We start from the raw sequence: 22811 nt of genomic DNA, 5'->3' as shown, positions 1-22811 counted from the left end.
CTTAAAGCGCTAGGCGCCAATGCGATCGGCAGAAGCGCTTCCGACATAGTTAGGCGATGCGATTCCTTAATGTGCTCGACTCGGGCCGCTTTTAGCGATTTTTTTGTACACGGTAAGCGGCGCTTAAGCGCGACTAAATGGGTGATGGGCTTTAAATTAGATGTGGGCCATTATGTTAAATAAATGAATAAAAAAACTCTTGGAAACCAAGAGTCGCACATCACACGACAAGATTCACAGGCGGCAACAGAAAAAAAAAAACTTCATTCATCTCTTCCAACGGTTTTCTCCAAGAATTCCAAATCTTCATCCATCTTCCAGTGTTCGTTCCAGTCTTCCACTAAACATCAAGGTACTATTCTTTCTTTCATTCTATTCTGATTCTACTCTTATATCAACTCTTAAGTCTTAACTTTTCATTATGCATTCATGAATCCTGATTCATGATCACGAATGTAACAGAAACAAAGTAACAATAACTACTATTATATATTATATAATATATTATTTACTGATGCAAAAAGTGTTATATACAATTATACATCTCTTCTGATCTTTTGTTTCCCCTGTATATAACTTACTTTTTAATGTAACTTACTGTTTAATGTATCATGTTTGTTTCCACTTTCCAGTTACATCTCTTTCATGTTATCACAATTGTAACATACTTTTTAATCTGATGTGCTCTTTCTTCATAATATCATATATGATATATTATATATAAATTATATATAATGATTATGATGTAATCTGTAAATGTATTAAATTAATATTTAATACAAGGTATTAATGCTGTAAATATGTAATTTGTATGAGTATATGTGCTGTTAAATTGTTGTTTGTTAAATAAAGTGACAATTAAGTGTTTTAACTGTTAAACTATTAATTAAGTGTTACTTAACTTTGGTTTTGATACTATTTACAGAATGGTTTTGGATGACCCGGGTAGGAGATATGGTGTTCAAGATCCAAATACTAAAAACAATTTTACGTGCACTTTTTGTGGACAAGTTACAAAAGGAGGAGTATACCGCCTCAAAATACACTTAATTGGTGGTCATAAATACGCAAAGAAATGCCCAAATTTCCCGGAGCATGCTCGAGAAGAATGTAGGGCATACATGCAAAAGAAGGGTGAAATAAAGGCACATCAACATATGGAAGCAAATTTTCGGATGCAACAACAAACTTATGGATATGAGGGCATTGAAAATGAGGAGGAAGATGTTATTGAAGTAGGTGGTAGTAGCAAGATGCCCCCTCCCAAAAAAACAAGAACAAAAGGTCAAATTGATATGTACTATACTCCTAACCCACAAGACGCAATGAAAGGTAAGAAGAAGGATGGGAAACAACAAACCATCAATGAAGTTTGTCGAAAGGACCTTAGAGATAAAGTTTGTCGTCACATTGGGAGATGGTTTTTCGATGCGGGCATTCCTTTCAATCCTGCGACGTATGATAGCTTCAAAATTATGATTGAAGCTATTGGACAATTTGGTCCCGGTTTGAAACCACCATCTATGTATGAGTTAAGAGTACCTATACTGAATAACGAAGTAAAAGATGTTCAAAAATAGATTTTGGAGCATGAAGAAGAATGGGCTGAAAAAGGTTGCTCTATATTATCCGATGATTGGCGCGATTTCGTGGGGCAAAAAGACATCATCAATTTCATGGTGAACTCCCCAAATAGTTCGGTATTCAAGAGGTCACTTGATGTTTTTGATGTTTCAAAAGATGCATATTTGTTGTTCCGTGTTCTTGATAAAATGGTGGAGGAAATTGGTGAAAAGAATGTCGTACAAGTGGTGACCGATAATGCATCAGCGTATGTGAAGGCGGATAAAATTTTTAACTTGCAAACTTAATATCTTATCTTTTATGAAGGCTAATATGTTGTCTAATTTAAACTACTTTTTATGTATGGACTTTGTAGGGAAGTTGTTGGAAGCTAAAAGACCAAATCTATATTTGACACCATCTGCCGCACATTGCCTAGATTTGATGTTGGAAGATATTGGCAAACAAGTTCCAAAGGTGAAAAGTGCATTAAAGAAGTCGATTTTTGCAATTGGGTATATATATAGCCATGTGCCTCTTGTGAACATGATGAGGAAGTTCACAAACCAAAGAAACTTACATAGGCCGGCTATCACAAGATTTGCAACATCTTTCATCACTCTTGCCCAAATCCACAAACAGAGAGCCAATTTGAGGAATATGGTGGTTTCTAAAGAGTGGGAAGCATCTAAGTGGTCTTCAGACGAGAGGGGGTAAAAGTAAAAACCTACTTTATGCAAGACATGTTTTGGAGAAATGTGCATTATGCTCTTAAGTTGACGAGTCCCCTAGTTACGGTTCTTAGGATTGTTGATGGAGAAAAATATCCGGCTATGGGCTTCATTTATGAGGCCATGGATAGGGCTAAGGAGGCCATTCTTGATAGCTTTTCAAGACCAGATGACTACAAGACAGCTTTTAAAATTATAGATCGAAGGTGGGAATGTCAATTACATAGACCTTTGCATGCGGCGGGACACTTCTTGAACCCGGGAATCTTTTATAAAGATGTTAGTGGGGTAGCTTGTGAAGAAGTGGAAAAAGGTTTGTTTGATTGCATTATGAGGCTTGTTCCCGAGCAACAAGTTCAAGACAAGATTTCGGAAGAGTTGGACAAATATCGGAATGCACAAGGACTCTTTGGTAATCCTATGGTTGTTAGACATAGAGAGACAAAATCACCGGGTAAATCCCAACTTATTTTTTTCTTCTAAATTCTAATTTATAATCCGACTTTATGTTTTTGTTTTTGTTTTTATATAGCTGATTGGTGTGGAGCATATGGATCTTCAACTCCTAATCTAAATTTTTTTGCTATAAAGGTTCTTAGCCTCACTTGTAGTGCTACAAGTTGTGATAGAAATTGGAGTGTTTTTCAACATGTAAGTCTTTTTGACATTTTTTTTAGATTTTACAAATTAATCTGTTTTTTACAGGAATTTTTTTTATATAATTTGTTTTTTACAGAAAAAATAATGTTTTACAGAAAAACTTTTTTTTTTCCAGAAAATATGTTTTTTTTTTGTTGGAATTTGTTTATTATTGTTGGAAAATCTGTTTTCTATAGAAATTCTGCTTTGTGTTCTTACTTTCTTTGATTTTCTTACTTGTAGCTTCATACGAAGAAACGAAATAGATTGGCACAAGAGAGATTGAATGACATGGTGTTTGTCAAATTCAATTGGTCCTTGGAGCAACGGGCAAAAGACAAAGAGAACGATCACCTTATCCTACAAGAGATTGATGAAAGCAACGAGTGGTTGATGAGAAGAATGGAAGATGAAACCGATGATGAGGCGGTATTTGTTGGTGAAGATTTAACTTGGAGAGATGTAGCTCATGCCTCCGGTGCTTATGAGCCTAGTTACGAACTAGAGCATCAAGAGTACAAAATGATGGAACCGGAACATCAGACGTTAATAAGGGAAAAACAACCGTTCAACCATCTCATAAACATTTGGTAGATGAAGATACGGAAGAAGATATCGGTGTCTATAGTGATGATGGAGGAGGAGATGGTGTCGTCCAAGTTGACGACGAAGATGATGATAGTTTAGACGATCTCTAGTTATAACTTATTAGTATTTGGGATCTAATATGATACTACTATGAAACTATGATTTTTGGATATTTTAAGTATTTAAAGCTATTTTTAAGTATTTACATATTTTTTTATATATATTTTTAATTCTTGGCGCATCGTGTGTTCTAGGCGAGCGCTTTCGCTTAGCACTTAGCACAACGGCTCCCAAAGGCTTTAGCGCATTAGGGCGCATTACGCTTTTTAAAACCATGGTCATGATATTTATCTATTTTAATGTGAAAATAGTTAGGAGGAAAAAGGAAGGAAAAATAGGTAAAGGGTTGATGTATTAATACATTAAGCAGATCTTTTTGTGTTAACCCATTAAGTCATTATGTATAGACTTAGTACAAAAGAAACAGACATATATATATATATATATATATGGGAAAAGTGAATATGTGGTTGTTATGTATGCAATATTAAGTATAGAACTAGCAATACTCCGTCGTTTTAGTTAAAACTACGTAGTTTATATATATTTTAAACTTTAAAAATGCCTCTTTTCCTATTTTTACTTTCGTTTCTTTTATTTCCATCTTCAAATGTGTTTCCTAATTTTTCTGGACTTTCATTTTACTTTTACGACGTAATCGTTTTCTTATTTCCAGCTTAATTGCCGTCATGACCACTTTTAGTGCTATTAAATCTAAACATTTACTTTTTTTTAAACCCTACTAATGAAGAAAATACATAAACCTCATGGTAATCACTATCACTATAATGAAATACATAAACCTAATGGAAATGAGAAGTCTCGTAATCAATAGTTGGTTACAATATTTAGCTTTTTATTATTTATTGAAATCAATATCTATGTTATTGTTTGAAAAAGAATAATACAAGAACAGCGTCTCCAATTTCTTCATGCAATCTTTTTCATTTTGGTCTATTGTATTTGTATATTTTTATGTTGGAATGAATCTCCGTCAAATATAAAAAAATCGAGCGTGTAATATTGAAATACAAATATTTAAGGAATGTAAATTGAAAATGACTAAATATGAATCCATATTAAATTTTTTTTTTCAAAACTACATAGTTTTGATAGATAGGTTCTATATATAATTTTATATACATGTCAGCCACATATTCACTAATATATATATATATATATATATATATATATATATATATATATATATATATATATATATATATATATATATGGAAAAGTGAGTATACCTTACAGCAGGACATAAGCTTACGTACCTAATTGTCAAAACTACGTAGTTTTGATTAATGATTTTATTTGATGAAAAAGAAAAATATTATTTCCTGAAAAAAAAAAAAAAAAAACAATACGTTCCAATTTGTTTCCTTATTTTATGGAAATAGATATCGTATCTTCCTTTTTTTTCGATTGCTGTTGTGATCATCATCGTTTGGAAAAAAACGATTACCTCCTTGAAATCGGATTCCATACGACTGAATTGGATTGGATTTTGTCATCATCGTTTTGGAAAAATAGATATCGGCTTTGCTGCTTGAAATCGGGTTCCTAATAAATCACGAAACAAAAAAGGTTCAAGAAATCGAATTGAAGAAACTGCTTCACGAAAATCAACCTCCTTCAAAACTACATATACTCTGTTTAAGGTAAATCTTGAAATCGGATTCCTTGTAAATAAGGACTTGCTTTTTGAAAAAAAAAAAAAAAACAATTGCCAATGCGTTGTTGTATGCTGATTTCAGAATTTTGAAGTTGGGATTTCGTTTTTCATGTTTTCAGAATTTTAATCTTGGATATTGTTGTTTCAGGACTTTGAAATTTGTTGCTTAGTCTTATTTGTTTAGAGATTTTGATTAGCGACATTGCTGTTTTTTAGAGCTGGAAATTGCTATTTTTTAAAGCTCCATATTGTTGGTTGTTCTGAGTTTTTAGAAAGGTAAATATCCAATGTACTTGATTTTTGTATATTCTTCGCTCTCATTATGATTATTAATTATAATGATTTAATCTTAACTAATGGTAAATAAAATGTTGTTAATCTATTATTTAGAAACATGGATTGTGGTCTTGTGCAGGTCATAATGGTTGAAACCGAAGCAAATGATCAAGCTATTGAACTACATGTAACTGAAGATATTGACACAAATGATTTTGTAGAAGCAACATGTGAATCTGAAAAAATTAACGATGTTGATGTGAACATTGAGTGTGACGAAGATGAAGTTAGTGATGAAAGTATATTGGGAAAGGTTTTCGATACCGCAGATGATGCATATAACTTTTATAATGATTATGCGTTTTTACATGGATTTGGTATACGTAAAAATGACATATTTAAAAGCTTGAAAACAAATTAGCCTTTTCGGAAGATCTATGTATGCAACAAAGAAGGGTTCAAACGGAGTAAAAAAAAATGATTCAAGTGAAAATGAGACAAAACTTGATAAAATCTAGAACTATAGTTTGTCTTCCTTTCAATGTCATAATTTTCAGCTCCCATTTCAACTGCTTCCATTATAAGATTTAAATTCTTATCTTTAGTACCCTTTTCAGCTTCACTACCGCTCTTTTAATTGTCAGAATACCCTTTATTTAGTTTGTTTTCAGGAGTTTGATGAGAATTTTCACCATCATTTTTGGGTTGTCATCCAACATCATATTTGTGAAATAATGTTTGCTGAAATGGCACTACTGCATTGTTTATAATTATGAGTGGCTATCTTCTGAAATTATTTCTATAATGCTCCATTTCGGTTTTGTAGTTCCTGCCTGGTAAACCTAAAGCAAAAAAAATTTTAAAAAAAAATATCAAGAATCCAATAGGACATAAGTTAACATTACTAGATAAAAATTACAAAAAAAAATTACATCAAAAAAGAGGAGGAACAATGTGTTACTGGGGCCGTTTCAGATTTCTTCCTACCTCTTCCCTAATGTGACTTGATTTTTCAGGGAGCATGACTTTGTTCATTTTGGACATTGAATAGGAGTCCATGCTTTTGCTTCAAAGTAGTAAACTTGTTCAAAATGATGAAGGAGTGACATGTAATACTTGTGCAAGATAAAAAAAGCCACTGTGAAAAGTCATACAGATGGAGAATCTGAACAAGTTACATGTGGACCAAGGGAACAAAGCGTAAATTCACATTTTGAGTGATAACACCCTTTCTCGATAACAACCTACGCTATTTAAGCAATTTTGAGACAAAAGTTCACTGGTGCATTTCATCAAACACCTGGTGATCAGACACTCAATCTAATGAAATAAGTAAAAAAAAAATGGAATCAATCTAATTTAATCTCACCTGATGCGCAGGTGGAACAAATTCTGGTTGGATAAAGAGTAGAATTGATGAATTTGTTGGACAAGCAAGCAACAAGATCGATAAATGTTAAAGAGTACACAAATTCTTGAAATAGTGAGGGGCCCGATTGAAAGATTCTTCGAACTGTAACTAGAAGCCACAGGCAGCTCTTTCTTTATTCAATACTTTGTCAAAGAACTAATTTTAGACCCAGTGTTGAGTCTTTTGCATCATTGCTTACGATGCTGATCAAGAATCGATTTTTAAATGTGGCTGAAAATATCCGGATTTCGATGGTGAAGGCTTGCGAAACAGACGACGATGCGAGGTTTGTTTTGGGGTTTTTTGTGAACCCATTCCTAGGAACCACCATCGTAGACGGGTGAAGATGACGAATATGTTCCTCTTTGAAACTGAGAAATAAAACGAAAACCATGTTTGTGGGGTTAATCAGAAACCCGATGTCTATAAAATAAAAAGATAAAGGAAACGACACAGTATTATATATCGGGTACGTAAGCTTATGTCCTGCTGTAAGGTATACTCACTTTTCCGATATATATATATATATATATATATATATATATATATATATATATATATATATATATATATATATATATATAAAATTAGATAAATACATATGTGCATAAACATGCACACTCACGAAATTTCATGTAGAAATGTGGTATTTGTTGGCACAGATCCTCAACAAAACACACACAACACACACTATGTGAAATCAATAAATAAAATATAGAACACTCTTATTCATATCAATATATGTTATATATAGCTTCCTAATGCCCACGTGAATTCACATATTCACATGAAACAAACCATACTACTTTCTTACTATAGACCCGTGCAACTCCTTGAATCAGGTCAAAGCAAATACGAATTCAACTAATGACTATTATCTATAACATAAAACAATAATAATTATTAAATCTAAAGTTTCAGCCATGCACGTGAGAATGGCTAACACATCCAATCTATACTAATAAATAAAACTCATTTTCTGCCACATGTCATGTCCTCATTGATTTGGACACATGGCATTTTAATAGATTTTTAAAATTTACTTATTTTCACATGTAATTTTCTGATTTGTTCACATATCACAACTTATTTCGGTTACAATATGAGAGAATTAAATGTTTCCTTGAAAAAGAATTGATATATTTATAATGTAATAAATGTCATAATTAATAAGAGCTCTAAAATTGATATTGATATTAAATATTGATTTTAAATTTAAAGTTTAAATATTGATATTAAATTTTTATTTTTAATAAACCCGTGTAGTACACAGGTCTCATACCTAGTTACTTAATATATAACATACATTCACCTTTGAAACATCAGTAGAAATAAGGCATCTAATGACTAACATAATTATTAGCTTATGACCCTAATGTTCTTTAAAAAAATTCATAAAATCGGAGGGTTTTGGATGTTAACCACTAATGGGATGAAAGTTAAAACGGTAGCAGGTTTTTAGTTGTTGAACACCAACGTCAAGGAATCATACATTAATTCCCTCATGCTCATACATGGCTGCTATTATCCAATATTCAAGCAGTCTTATGTAGTCACAATTCCGTTACCATTTATACAGAGCACGTAAACCATGGTTTTCCCAATGTCTGGAACATATTTTTTTTTCAAAAATTGACCCCGTTTTGACTCTTGATGTTAACGACTTCTAGCGACCTAAAAATCATCCAATAGAGGTAAAAACACAAGACTTATAGAAAAAAGACTATCAAAAGCTAATAAAGAATAGAATTACAGCCATTCTTTGCTAATTTAGTCCACCGTTTGCATATATATCTATGTATCCATTTTTTTCGTTTGCCTCAGGTAGATCTACAGAGAAGCAAGAACAAAAGGTTATATAAGAATGACTGGTAGAAGTTTCATATGAATCTTTTATGCCAACGTCATGAATACTCATGATACAAAATCCGTATAGAGTTATGTATATGTGTAAAGCTTACCTGATATTGCACCAATGCGTTTCTTAGCACGTGGCTTCCAAAAAGTGATAGCTCATTATGGGTTCTCCCATAAAGAATGTGGCTTCTTGACATAATAAAACATACAACTTTGTAGTTAAACGATGGGAAGTTAGCAATTGATAAGAATTTACTACAAATTAAGATTTATCAATAATTATACATATGCACAAAATCCACATATTTACACATATAGATACACAAAAATAGAAACAAAAAAAACACAGAAATATACATAGATCCAAACCTAAAGATAAATACCAACAAATACACATAGATATCCCATAAATAACTTATGTTCATGGAAGGAGTGGATATCTATATAAATTTGTTGGTATTTACCTTCTGAAAGACAATCATCTATTTGGAGGAATTCAAATTCAAAGGCAGCTACGATTTGAAACCGAAAGTTATATTAATAATATTTTTTTGTACATAACATGCAAACAATCCAAACACATAGAAGCACACATACGATACATATCACGTCGCTTGTAAAATTTGATGTCATGACATCAAAAGCAAAATATTCCTTGGTATGAAAATCTCTAGTCTTATAAATTTACTCATCTCATATTAACATGACTAATTTGATATATAGAGTAAGGTGTTTGATTGCAGATTACAAGTATTAAAACATAAGTTGGAATAAAAAAGCAACAACAAAGATTCTGCTACGGTTGAACTGCCACCACAATAGCGTTCTACTTTCTAAGTACAATGGTTTAATAACAAAAAAAAATTGGTAAACTTAAAAAAAAAATAATAAGAAATGAAAATAAAACATATTTGGTTGATATTGGGTAGATTTATTAAAGTGCAATGTTGTTATAATAGGAATATAGATGTAACCTATGGATAAATATTCAGGAGCAACAGTTTGTGACATGTTTAATCTAATAAACCTTAGTAGCATAGCAATGTAGAAGTGAACAAAATTAAAAGTACAAATTTATTCATAACAGAGACAAAATCATAACCGGTGTCATTTTTGGATTGTGATTAAACCTATTAAAAACTCTAACATTTACTTCATCCTTAGCGATTATGTAATAGTTTTTTTTTATTACCATAACAAAATGCAATGTTTTAAAAAATATTTTTAATTTAATACACAGTGAAAAAATATATACAAGTGATAGTAATGTATAAAATATATGATTGTTTTTCACAATATGATATGGTTTGACCTTAAACATATTTTATCAAACCTGAGAGAATATTATTACCAATAAAACCAATGTTCCTAGAAATATACTTGGAAATGTTGAAGAGACAATTATGAAAACTATGTAGCAAAGTGAAGATCTTGAGAATCTTGTTGCGGTGTGTTGAAGTCTTTACACTACAAGAAAACAAAGTATTAGCGGCGACAGCCAGCAATAGCGGCGACACGTAAATGACGCGTTACGTGTCGCCGCTAATGCTTTCATTTAGCGATCCGCGTCATTCTCACCCCAGCCGTCCGATTTGTTTTCAATCTAACGGCTGTTAAGGAAAGCGGAAAGGTGCGCTGAGTTTTCCCTCCGTTTGTCGCCGCTAATGCCCTAATGTCGCCGCTATTGCCCATAATCGCTGCTAATACCCGTCACCGCTAATGCTAAACGCAGATATCCCATTCGCAGCTTACCTTTCTGCCATTCACATCTTACCTTTCACTCGTTTTTCTCTCGTTTTTTCTTCAAAATCACGCAAGTTTTCCAACTTGGTGGACTAGGCATTGCTTCTTGGACCGGTGCTAGCTTCTCCTTCCCTCAAGGCAGCCACAATACCGCCACAACCCAAACCAAGGTCGACATTTAGCCAAAATTCCGAAATTGCCCCAACCAAGGTCGAATTTCTCATCTTTTTTATGATTTTTCTGTTTTAGATGATAAATAGTGAGTATTTTTCAAGTTTGTTGAGTGATTATGTTTGTATTTTGATATATGAATTGGTTATGCATTTTGTTGGATTGTATGTATTTTGTTGGATTGTGTGTTTTTTTCACATTTGTGGGAATTTTATTATGCATTTTGTGTATATTTTGAAATTTATGTTTAGATTACATTGAAGTATAAAATAGGAAAAAAAAAATGACATGTATATATACATTTGTATGAAATTGGATGAAATTTAGATGTATATATTTGTATATATTTGTATGAAATTGGATGAAAGTTATACCACATTGCCTTAACATGAAACTTAGATGTATATATTTGTATGAAATTGGAATATGTAAATTGAATGTATACATTTGACTTAATTGTATGAAATTGGATGAAATTGGAATATGCAAATTGGATTAAATCGTGACTAAGAGGTTTAATTGTATTTTTTCAGCCGAGCTTCCTAAAAATAGGAGGGGCATGTCAAAAAATATTGAGTTGGGAAAGTTGATAAGGGAAAATAAGGGAAAGCCTATAGATTTGGATTTCGACAGGGAGATCACATATTCCCCTGTCGGGAAGCGTGATAATTGGTTCACCCATGAAATTGGGAGGTATTTGTGGAACAATGTCCCTTTCAACGTATCTGGTTGGGACAATGTTTCCCCCGCTTTAAGGAACGCATCAGTTGTTCATCTAAAGGTAACTTGGATACAATTTTAATTTTAGTTGTGATTGTTATTTAATTAACTAAAAATTTTGTGTTTTGCAGAATTAATTTGATTTGGATAAGGTTAACATGGATCCGGAGCATGCTCAATTGTTGCGGAGCATTGATTCGAGTCTTGCAAAAGTTTACAGAGGCCGAAGAAGTAAAGCTCGTGCTTATTTTAAGGAAATCGGGGGGCCTGCAAATATCAAAGCCGCATTAAACAACCCCCCTAACGGAATGTCACATGAAAATTGGGCGAAGGCAGTCGAACATTTTCAAACGCCAGAATTTTTAAGGCGTTCGGCGTCAAACAAGGATTGTCATGCAAAACAAGTAGTTGTAAACAGAAGGGGGTCGAGCTCATACATCAATGCATGTTTCAAAGAAGTAAGTTATGATATATTTAAATATTTATTTAAAGTATAACTAATCTAAATTTTAATGTTAAATAGGATATCAGTCGAATCGAAGCTTTTCGTAAAGCTAATTCCAATCGCCAAGGGGTATTTTATAGTCCTGCAATCGAGCAACAATACGTAAGTGGTTAATTTGTATTTTTCATATAAATGTTTATATCGTCAAAGGTATTTAGTAATCTAATTTTTATTATTTTTAAAAAAATACAGAATGCTTTACTCGAAGAGATAAACCAACGAACCCAAGCTACTTCTGAGGCAAGCGGTCTAGCACCAACTGATATAAAAGATTGTTTTGAAAGAATATTGGGTGTTCGATGCGGACATATCAGAGGCATTGAGCGTAAACCCCCTACCGTTGTGTCTATGTATGATCAGCAACAACCAATGACACAAGAACAACCACAATCACAGGTAATTGTTAGTAAATGCTATAATGAAAAGTAGAATGCTATAATAATATGTTGGTTATGATTTGATATGTAGATATTTTGTAGTTTGGTAATTTTTGGAAAGTAATGCTATAATGGAAAGTAGAATGGTATAATGATATGTTGGTTATGGTTTGATATATTGATATTTTGTAGTTTGGTAATTTTGGAAAGTACAGTGCTATAATGGAAAGTAGAATGGTATAATGATATGTTGGTTATGGTTTGATATGTTGATATTTTGTAGTTTGGTAATTTTTGGAAAGTACAATGCTATAATGGAAAGTAGATGTATGTTTAAGTGTATTTGATATGTTGATATTTTGTAGAATGGTATAATTAATTATAATGTTATTCTGATATGTTGTTAATATATTTTGTTTTCTTTATAGTTGCAAATGCTCCAAACAATACTACAGGACCCGGCCTGTTCTGCAGCATTGGAATAGTGGTTTCGCTCATTGCCGCTACCAAATAATGAAGGAGATGATGATGAGGACAAGTAGTTATTTTAGGATTTTATAAAACGTTTTGTAATTTGGAAGAATACTTAATGTGGTATGGATTAATAGTTTGGATTGATTGTATAATATGTATTAATATTTCTATAAAAATATATCAGATTTCTCAAATGCTATATGGATTAATAGTTGGATTGATTATAAATTTAATGTTAAATAAATTTTTAAAAAAATCAAAAGAGTATTAGCGGCGACAGCTTTTGTAGCGACACTGTGTTATTAGCGGCGACACCCTATTAGCGGCGACCATCAGTATTAGCGGCGACGCCTGGTATTAGCGGCGACAACGAGTATTAGCGGCGACATTCAGCGTATTAGCGACGAAACAATACCGGCGACGCATTTGCAGCAACATGTCGCCGCTAAAGGTATTAGCGGCGACAAGCCCACCCTTTAGCGGCGACACATGTCGCCGTTGTTGCCCAATCTTCTTGTAGTGTTAATAAGCTTTTTTTCCTCTTACAAATCATCCATGAAAGAGACAAGTTGATTAAGTTGATAAAAAGATTCCAAAATATCAAAATATTTTCCTATTTCTTCTTGAACTTTTGCATGAATGTTTTTAATGGTATTTTTTTTTTTTTTTTTGTCTTTTGTATTTTTGACACATATATAATTTACTGAAAGAATGATTGGAGGTCTAGTAAATAAGAAAAGGTACGCATACCACATTAGCATAAATACAACATTAATACAAGTAAAGACTATACTAATACAAATTTGAGCAAACCTTATAGTTCCAAGTTAGCTAAAAACAAAGCAATCCATTTGGAGGTTGTGGTTGAGAGATCTAAATTCTTTTTTATGATCTTTACTTCTTGGTATGCTTTCTACTGAAGAAACCGTTTTAGATTCCAACTGTTGACCAACAACTTTCCCTCATGTTGTCATTATAGTCTGTACCCCCGTTCTAACAAAAAAGATAACTGCAGTCAAACCCCTTCCATCTCTACTTTGACATCCCTCATGGCAACTTCATCAATTTCCAAACAGAGCATCGTATGTTTTAAGCCACAAGAAAATAAAATTATAAGCCAGTAAAAACTTGGAAAATGGATCTTATAGTACTTGAAGGATCTCGGTATCTGAATTACACACACTCTCCATCCAGGAAGAAGTGACTACAAATAAGCTATTTTATATAACATCTCCAAGATCATGTTTAAGTGTTAACAATAATATCTAGAAAACAAATACAATTATCAGAGTCTATTTGATTTCTAGATAAAGAAATTTTCTTGCCTAATCTCAACCTCTTCTTGGAACATCGGTAAAAGAAATTGGGTCTAGTCATTTAAGCAACTTGGCATGTTGCCTATAGTCTTTTCTACCTCTAATGAAATTAAGCTAAATAATTTCCAAATTCTAAAAAAATACCAGAATTAAAATGTGTTATGACGATGCAAGAGGGTCGTAGGTTCGAATCCCTCTTCTTTTTTTCTCAAAAAAAAAATATAAGGTAAAGATGATCCTGACGTGGCATAACACATGCCAGCTACCACGTCATCGATGCTTCCCCTCTGGCATGTCACATGGGCATGTGATTGGCTGAAAGGGTCAGAAAGAACGAAAATCGAATATTTTGGCCGGTTTCTTGGGTTTATATATATATATATATATATATATATATATATATATATATATATATAACATCCCTAAATCCATACCAAAAATTTCATTTTTAATTAAGTTATTATAAAACCAACATTATAAAAATATCCATAATAACATCTCATGTCAAAACCCAAAGTGTCAATAATCAAAACATGTTATCATAAAACAATATCAGAGTGTAATGCCAAAGATCTCATGTGCAGAAAACATAGTATGATGCGCTACGACTGCCGACTCCTTTCCTTTGAAAACGAAGTACCTGAAACCAAAACTGAAAACTGTAAGCACAAAGCTTAGTGAGTTCTTCCATCATACCACATACCATACAAATAACATACAGTCAGGCATATCTGGGTGCCTGACCTACCCCTTCGATCTCTTTCAATCGATAACCGCCAAGCATACGTGGATGTTGGCATACTCCTTCGGTCTCTTTCAACTGGTAACCAGTGACTATTTCACCCCCTAATAATATCCTAGCATATACATATAAATCACATACTGCCTAGCATATATGGTTGCTCGCCTACCCTTTGGCCCTTTCGACCGGTACCGGGGACTATTTCACCCCTTACTTCTACCATATAACATGCTAGTCTATAAACTCATAAGTCATATACTGCCTAGCTTAACCGGGAGCTGGCATACCCCTTCGGCCCTATCGACCGGTACTGGGGTCTATCCTACCCCTTCCTACCATTATCACATAACATCATAGCATACTAGCACATAGAGCATAACAAATAGTGACATACCAGATAATTATCACAAAGACAATCATCTCTACTATAACTCTTACTAGTGGGCCGACATTGATTCCTTCGACCCACTTCTATTGGAAGGTAACTCACCTCGTACTGCTGAAGTCCACGGCAAGAAATCCTTAATATTGCCCTGTCGACTCCGTAAGCTATCAATATCACAATATCACCCGATCAACAATTGGGTTCTAACCATGATCCATAACCCATACTTGGGGTACAATAACCATTTTACCCCTGGCCCATCAAGATACATAACTAAGGCCCAAGTCCGAAACCAATCATGTCCAAAACTCCAAAATCCATAAGAGCCCACTAATGGCCTAATTTTCTAAATTGGTCCTCGACCCTTTCATGGGACTAACCTCTAGCATCCATTCCGTACTTCATAACCTTTAAGGGTTAACATTGGTCAAAGTCAATGTCAAAGTCAACATTTTGTTCAAAGTCAACATCCTGGTTGACTCAACTCGCCGAGTTGGTAAATCAACTCGTCGATTTCTTGATCCATGAAACTCTGGAAATCTTGATCCTACTCATCGAGTTCTTTCATGAACTCGTTGAGGTACCTTTCAAATAGATTCGGTACATTTCACTCACAACTCGTCGAGTCCTTCCTTAAACTCATCGAGTTCCTCAATCTTCATAGCCCAAAACCATGTCCAACTTGCCGAGTCATCTCCTAGACTCAATGAGTTTACTCAGTAACAAAAAGGTTGGGGGACCACAACCCAACTCGTCGAGTTATATGTATAACTCGTTGAGTCCTCCATATCATATTTCCATTAAGTCACTTTCTGTTGGGCTCAGTGCATCCAATCCATAGATCTGGTCCCCTAGAGTCGATATATCACCTAAAGTTATTAACTTTACGTACATGCATGAGTTATTTAGCTCAAAAGACCCTAAAAATTGGTTCACAAGTTGCATGGGATTCCCATGGCCATAAAGTTGGCACCGTTATGCCATGGAGTTCCTCAAAGGCTCTAGATCTGAAGTCATGACCCCAAAACATGCTTGCATCCATGAATGGTTCCAAAAATGGTAAAATACAGCCCTAAATGAGGATCTAAGCAATGGAAAGCCAAGGTATCAACTTTATACCTCAAATGATTCAGAAATGTAGCTCAACTCCCAGATATATTGACTTCCTCTTGAATCCTCAAAGCTTCCCCTTCATTCTCAAGCTTCAAAATCACAAAGAACCCATAACAATGGCTCAAAACACCCCAAGGTGTATTAGGGTTCCGTGGTGATGGAGGCTGCAAATGAGGCTAACCTTTGGAGGTTAAGGTATTTAAATAGGATGCAAATCCTGAAAATTAGGGATTCACTCTGGCAACCCTACTCGACGAGTTAGGGCTCCCCAACTCGTCGAGTAGGTTTCTTAACCCGCGTCTAAATTCCCATTTCTACTCGACAAGTTTGGGGCCTCCAACTTGTCGAGTCCCTTTGCAAAAGTGAGTATTCTTATTTAAAATACCTACCAGGACCCGAGCCTTACAATATATATATATATATATATATATATATATATATATATATATATATATATATATATAATTATAGATATATAGATATAGACACACATACACGCACACATAAGACCTTTCTAAAAAAATTCCCAAAATAATTGGACTTTTCTGTAGAAAACCCTCTTTTCTTTTCTTATAAAATCAAGATTAAAAACATGAAACATCTAAAATAAAATTTCTTCTTCTTTTCTTTTCTCATAAAATCACGATTTTGTACAATGGCTTCCAAGGTTGCTCAAGTAGTTCATCAACCCAAAGTAATATAAGCAAGACAATAAATGTTTTCTACAATTACATCTCTTAAAAGAAACATTTATTTATTTGTTTACATCACTCTAGGCTGACGAACCGGTTGAAGGAACTTGGGTAGTCGTTGTATAAAATCGTGATGCTCCCAGAGAAGAAAACAAGAAGAAATAAAAGAAAATGAGTAAAAATCTACGTAAAGGTTCAATTTAACTTAAATATTTGTCAATTTAGATCATATGTAGAAGCCAGAACATTTTTTGTGGCAAAAGAGAAACATGAAATACTTTAAAAAAATTGCTTAAAGGGATAATGACTTAAAAGGGTAATATATTTTTCGATTTGTACACATTTGGTCACTGAGTTTTTTTCGTCTACATTTACCACCTTCAACTTGTTAAACTGTACACATTCAGTCCTTATGACCGGTTACTCCAGGTTAGCCGAGAAAAATGAATTAATAGGGTAATATTTTGTACGCATTTAGTCCTTCATATTTTTGTACACATTAGTCCTTAATATTTTTTTGTTTCAAAATAAGTCATTTTTGTTTTTGTACTCATTCAGTATTTATGAATGTGGGACAATCATTGATGAAGTGTGTGTGGATGTTGATGTTTACGTGTAACGTCTCATTTTCACAACAAAAAATTTTCATTTTTAAATAAGGAAAAAGTCCCTAATTATAAATCCATTATTAAGAAAAAAACGTTTATTCCAAAATACATTTATCGAAAATCAGAATAATATAAGAAACGCAAAATCCTCAATAATATTGATGAGTGTATACAGTTATGTATTTGTCTTCCCACGATCAACGATAGAACTTGAAAACATAAACAATTTGGTAAACAAAAAGTTTAGTGAGTTTTCCCCAAAATACTTGATACAACAAACGTATTATCATGCATAACGGGACACATCGGCCTAATCAGTCATTAGACTACAATGCCAACATGCAACAGGTCCAATCAGTCATCGGGCTGGAATACCCAAGGTTTGTCAGCATACAGCCTTAACCTAACCGTTCTTCTCGAGCCTCCATGCCTACGACTTATAGTCGGTCCGCATCAAGTATCTTGGCCTACAACATATAGGAGGACCACCATATGGCTATCCCACGTAAGATGCCGCGAGAAAAACCTAAAGAAAGCATTTATAAGTACTGAATGAGTACAAAAACAAAAATGACTTATTTTGCAACAAAAAAAAAAATATATTAAGTACTAAATGTGTACAAAGTGAGAAATATATTACCCTATTAAGTCTTTTTACCGGCTAACCGGGAGTAGCCGGTCATAAAACTAAATGTGTACAGTTTAACAAGTTGAATGGGTAAATGTGAACGAAAAAATAAATCAGTGATTAAATGTGTACAAATTAAATAATATATTACATTTTTAAGTCATTATTCCTAGGTCAAATTTACATCAATGACTTAATTGAAAAGAAAAATCAAATACACTATCAAAATTGAAATTCTATATAAAATTAATGTCACTTATGCAAAATTTGTAAACGTGAAAACAAATAATTATAATGATCGTTAACCAAATTGGATAATGGGTGACGACAAAGGATATTGTATAGAAATCTTGTGACAAAAGAAGTTTGCTGCGATTTTATTAAAACCTAACTAATGTCACACGGAATCTTAAATATTATAGTTTGTCGTGTAAGGTGTTTTTGCTAATAGTTTTTTACGGTTTTTTGTAAAATATGTTTTATGTCACAACGAATTCCAAACAAATGACTCCAAAATTACCGTTAGATCCAGTGAAAAATACATTTTATGATGATCTTATATAATTCCAAAAATATTTAATTAATTATCTAAAAACATAATATTTTACATTAAAAATAGGCCTTAAAGCAACAAAGAATATTAGGTTAAACATCATGAGAACAAAAGCTTGAAACAAGAAGGGGATTCCATTGAATAACAAGAAACTCAATATTAATTCACCATTAATTGAAAATAAAAGGAGTATTAGTTATTTAGTTTGCGGAAATGAGATTATTTTTATTTAGCTTTTTTTAAATAAATATACGGTCTTTTTAGTTGTAAATTCTTTATTCTTGGATCTCCTTCAAATGTAAAAATGATTGGTTTCTTCCTAGTTGCTACTATGAATGATAGATATTTCGAACACAAACAATCAAACACACGAAGAACATAAAAAGATCCGATGTAAACCTAAAACGGGAAAACAACAAAGAAACTAATACTACTAATTTTGAATTTTTATAATGTGAACTGTGAAGGGGTACAAAAAGCTGAAAATCATCTGTGGGGAAAAAATAATGAAAATCAATAATTTTAAATTTTACATAAAATATAAAACATACTAACAATTAAACAAAGATTATATAAATAATTTTTTTTTATTGACAAACTAATTTACTCCTAACTATTACCTAACATATGCCCTCAAACTAGACTTAAACCAATGAGTTTTCAAATGAGAAAGCCACTAGTTTGCCTCCCTTTACTTTATTTTATTTATTTATTTATTTGGATAAAAACGGGTTAGTGGGGCATCCAATTGGTGATGTTTACCATTTTTAAACACATTTTATTTATTTTTTAGCCACAGCTTCGTTTAACATGCTACAAATACAATTACATGAAACTAAAACTATTCTTAGTATTCAAAACGTAATTGCTATAAAATTATATCAAGATTCATTGTGGTTATTACTTTATGAAATGGGACATGGCAATACTAAAGGAGATTTGTATGCCGAATTTCAAATATACACAAATCTGAATCAACAAAAATTATTGGTTCTCCCATAACGATTTTATATAAGTGAGAATTACTAAGTAAAACTTTAAAATATTTCCTTTTTTCAATTAAAATGAGGTTAAAGTCAAATCACTTTAGGTGGATAAATAAAGGGAAGTGATTCGTACACAATAATTTTTTGCCGTACACAACAATTTATGCATTATAGAGTTGTACAATATAATACTTTAAAGCACAAATTGTTGTGTGCGGAGAAAAAATGTTGTGTACAAATCAGTTCCCATAAATAAAAATCATCCGCATTTGTCGATATTTGGAATGTATGTTGGAAAAACTAAGAGTTGTTCAAATTGATATTTTGAAACACCCATTGTATATGTTAGTTTGAATAATATTTACAAAAAATCACTAGAACAAAATTCTCAATTTCACAAATTACCGTAAATAATTATTATCCAAGCACAATTTTTATGTATATAAAACCCGCTTCACATGAACATTATTATCGAAACAAGAATTTGAAAAAAAAAAAAAAAAAAAAAAAACAACCACCCTTAATCTAGAACCTCAAAGCAATGCCATTATGTGGTCAAATGTTTCTAAACACAAAATGACAGACAACCACCCAAGAGAGGACGACTGCCATATTGGAACTTTGACCCACAAATAAATTACTGATTCATATTATATGTTAGTTTATAAGTGTGAGAATCACGATTAGAAAACTAATTAAATTTACTAAGTAAAAACTCAAAACTATTAATTAATAATTTTAAATAACTTATTAATTAAAATATAATTTTTAGTTATATATAAAATTATAATCGTTGATTCAAATAAATACGTAAAATAAATATCATCTTATAATTTATATAAATTTTATTTTATTATAATTTGTATAAATTTTATTTTATTTTTATTATAATATTATTAATTTAATATAATTAAAATACGATTTAAATTTTGAAATTTGAAATTTAAAATGAATAATTAATAGTTTGATAAGTATCATGATATTAATTACAAGTGTCAATAGATTGACAAATATCATGATATGAATTACAATGTCTAACATTGTGCCACATGACAAAAAAACTACTCTTTTATTAGATAGGAAAATTATTATACGACTTTACAATCGTGCAAAATATCAAAATACAACCACCGATCAAATTGGTCCGAATGCCATAAAATATGATAATTTCAAGCTATTGCATGTGAAAAACGGTTTTTTAAAAAGTGACATGTTATGTTTCATTTAAATCTGATCCAAGTTATTTGCGCCTTGAAAAACAAAAAAGCCAAATTACTTACCATGATATTTTGTTTTAAAAACTATTCAACGTTATCAAATATACATCAATAAAAAAAGCTAAAATTAGCGTTTTAACATGCCAAATAGGGTTTATGATATGTCTTAAATGCTAACAACTAGCACTATAACTATAATTTATGTGAATTCCTTTTAATTAGTACGTGACTACTTGTATCAATATATAGAGCAATTTGGAAGGGTATAACAAGAGTATGTACCTTGGCATCATTGTTTTCACCCTTGTCAAATGTGGAATCTTTAATGCGAAGGAAGGTGGGTAGGGATGATCAATCGCACATGGGCTTCATTCAACGACAACTCCATTTTTACACTTCGATGTGACACAATTTTTTTTTTTTTTTAAATCTTATGAATGAAATTATTCCTACATGTTTGTGATTGTAAATAATATATATATATATATATATATATATATATATATATATATATAGGGGATACGGAATATATATTACAGTTTCACCTAAGCTTAGATACTAAACCTCTAAAATATATCGTTTTAACATGCTAAATATACCCGGTTTGGTTTCACTTGGTAAATATATCATTCTCTATAACATTTCTTTCTTTCATTATGGTTCTATCATCTCCGTTTTCTTTGCTCAATTATCGTTTATTACTTCATCCAAGTGAATATTACTAAACCCTAAACCTAAAACTAAAACTAAACCCTAAATTTAAACCTTAAACACTAAATCTAAACCATAAATCCTAAATCTAAACATTAAACCCTAAACCCTAAACCCTAAACCCTAACCCTAAACCCTAAACACTAAACCTTAACCCTAAACCCTAAACCCTAAACCTTAAACATAAACCTAAACCCTAAACCCTAAACTCTAAACCCTATTGTGTTGATCTTGAATTTACATCTTGAATTATTAATCGTGAATCCATTAACCGTAATCCTTATATAGTAAAACAATGTATTTTCAAAAGATTTAGTATCTAAGCTTAAGTGAGGCTGTAATGTATATTCTCTTTTCCTTTTATATATATATATATATATATATATATATATATATATATATATATATATATATATATATATATATATATATATATATATATATATAAAGAACTACATTTTGTATTATCTAGGAACTCAAGCGTATCTAATATACCGCTCCATATTTTTATTATAATCTATTTAAATAGTTTGTGGTTTGTCGTCCAATGCATCAATTCATTTAAATTGTATAAATTATTAAAAGACAAAATTGCAAAAATGATCCGTGTGGTATGCATTTTTTTGGGGTTTTGATCCAAATCATGGGTTTTTTGGATTCGTGGTCCTTTTAGGCTAGTTTCATTGTAAAACTGGTCATCGATAAACTTGAAAAGACGACTTTGCCCTTTTAATTTGTTTTTTCCATTTACTTAATTATTTTTTGATTTTATTTAAATATAAATGTTAAATCAAATCAAGAATGGGACCCACTACTTGCTCTCTCTCTCTCTATCTAAAAAAAACCCACTTCTCCACCCGTTCTTCTTCTTCTTCTTCCTTACCAGCACCACCATTCTTGAACATTCTCTCTGTTTCTTCCTTACCTACACCACCATTCTCCAACTCGTGATTTACAGACTCGTCTTCAACACACAAGAAAAAAACGAGACATTCGTCTCTCGATTGGACTGGTGAAACAGATTAAGGGGAAAGGACCAATCTACACGGAATGAGGGGATAAATGGC

The 22811-nt window shown here is 32.1% G+C and overlaps 1 protein-coding gene and 1 pseudogene across 1 annotated transcript; both read left to right on the top strand.

Moving 5' to 3' along the window:
* The first annotated feature begins 926 nt into the window (after positions 1-926).
* Positions 927-1958, top strand: LOC145046886 (uncharacterized). The gene is made up of 3 exons (XM_078995144.1): positions 927-1538; positions 1581-1831; positions 1940-1958. Exons 1-3 carry the CDS (start codon positions 927-929, stop codon positions 1956-1958), a joined length of 882 nt encoding a protein of 293 aa, XP_078851270.1.
* Positions 1959-2109: 151 nt separating this feature from the next.
* LOC145046885 (uncharacterized) lies at positions 2110-11574 on the top strand (annotated as a pseudogene).
* The last annotated feature ends 11237 nt before the right edge of the window (positions 11575-22811 follow it).

This window comes from Lactuca saligna, chromosome 5 (assembly GCF_052625555.1).
Source record: "Lactuca saligna cultivar CGN05327 chromosome 5, ASM5262555v1, whole genome shotgun sequence".
NCBI lineage: Eukaryota > Viridiplantae > Streptophyta > Magnoliopsida > Asterales > Asteraceae > Lactuca > Lactuca saligna.
This window is presented reverse-complemented; position numbering and strand designations above follow the sequence as displayed.

Coding starts and splice junctions, on each gene's coding strand:
- LOC145046886 (XM_078995144.1), top strand. CDS start 927: ATGGTTTTGGATGACCCGGGTAGGAGATATGGTGTTCAAGATCCAAAT. Junction 1,539..1,580: donor CATCTATGTATGAGTTAAGA/GTACCTATACTG, acceptor GTTCAAAAATAG/ATTTTGGAGCATGAAGAAGA.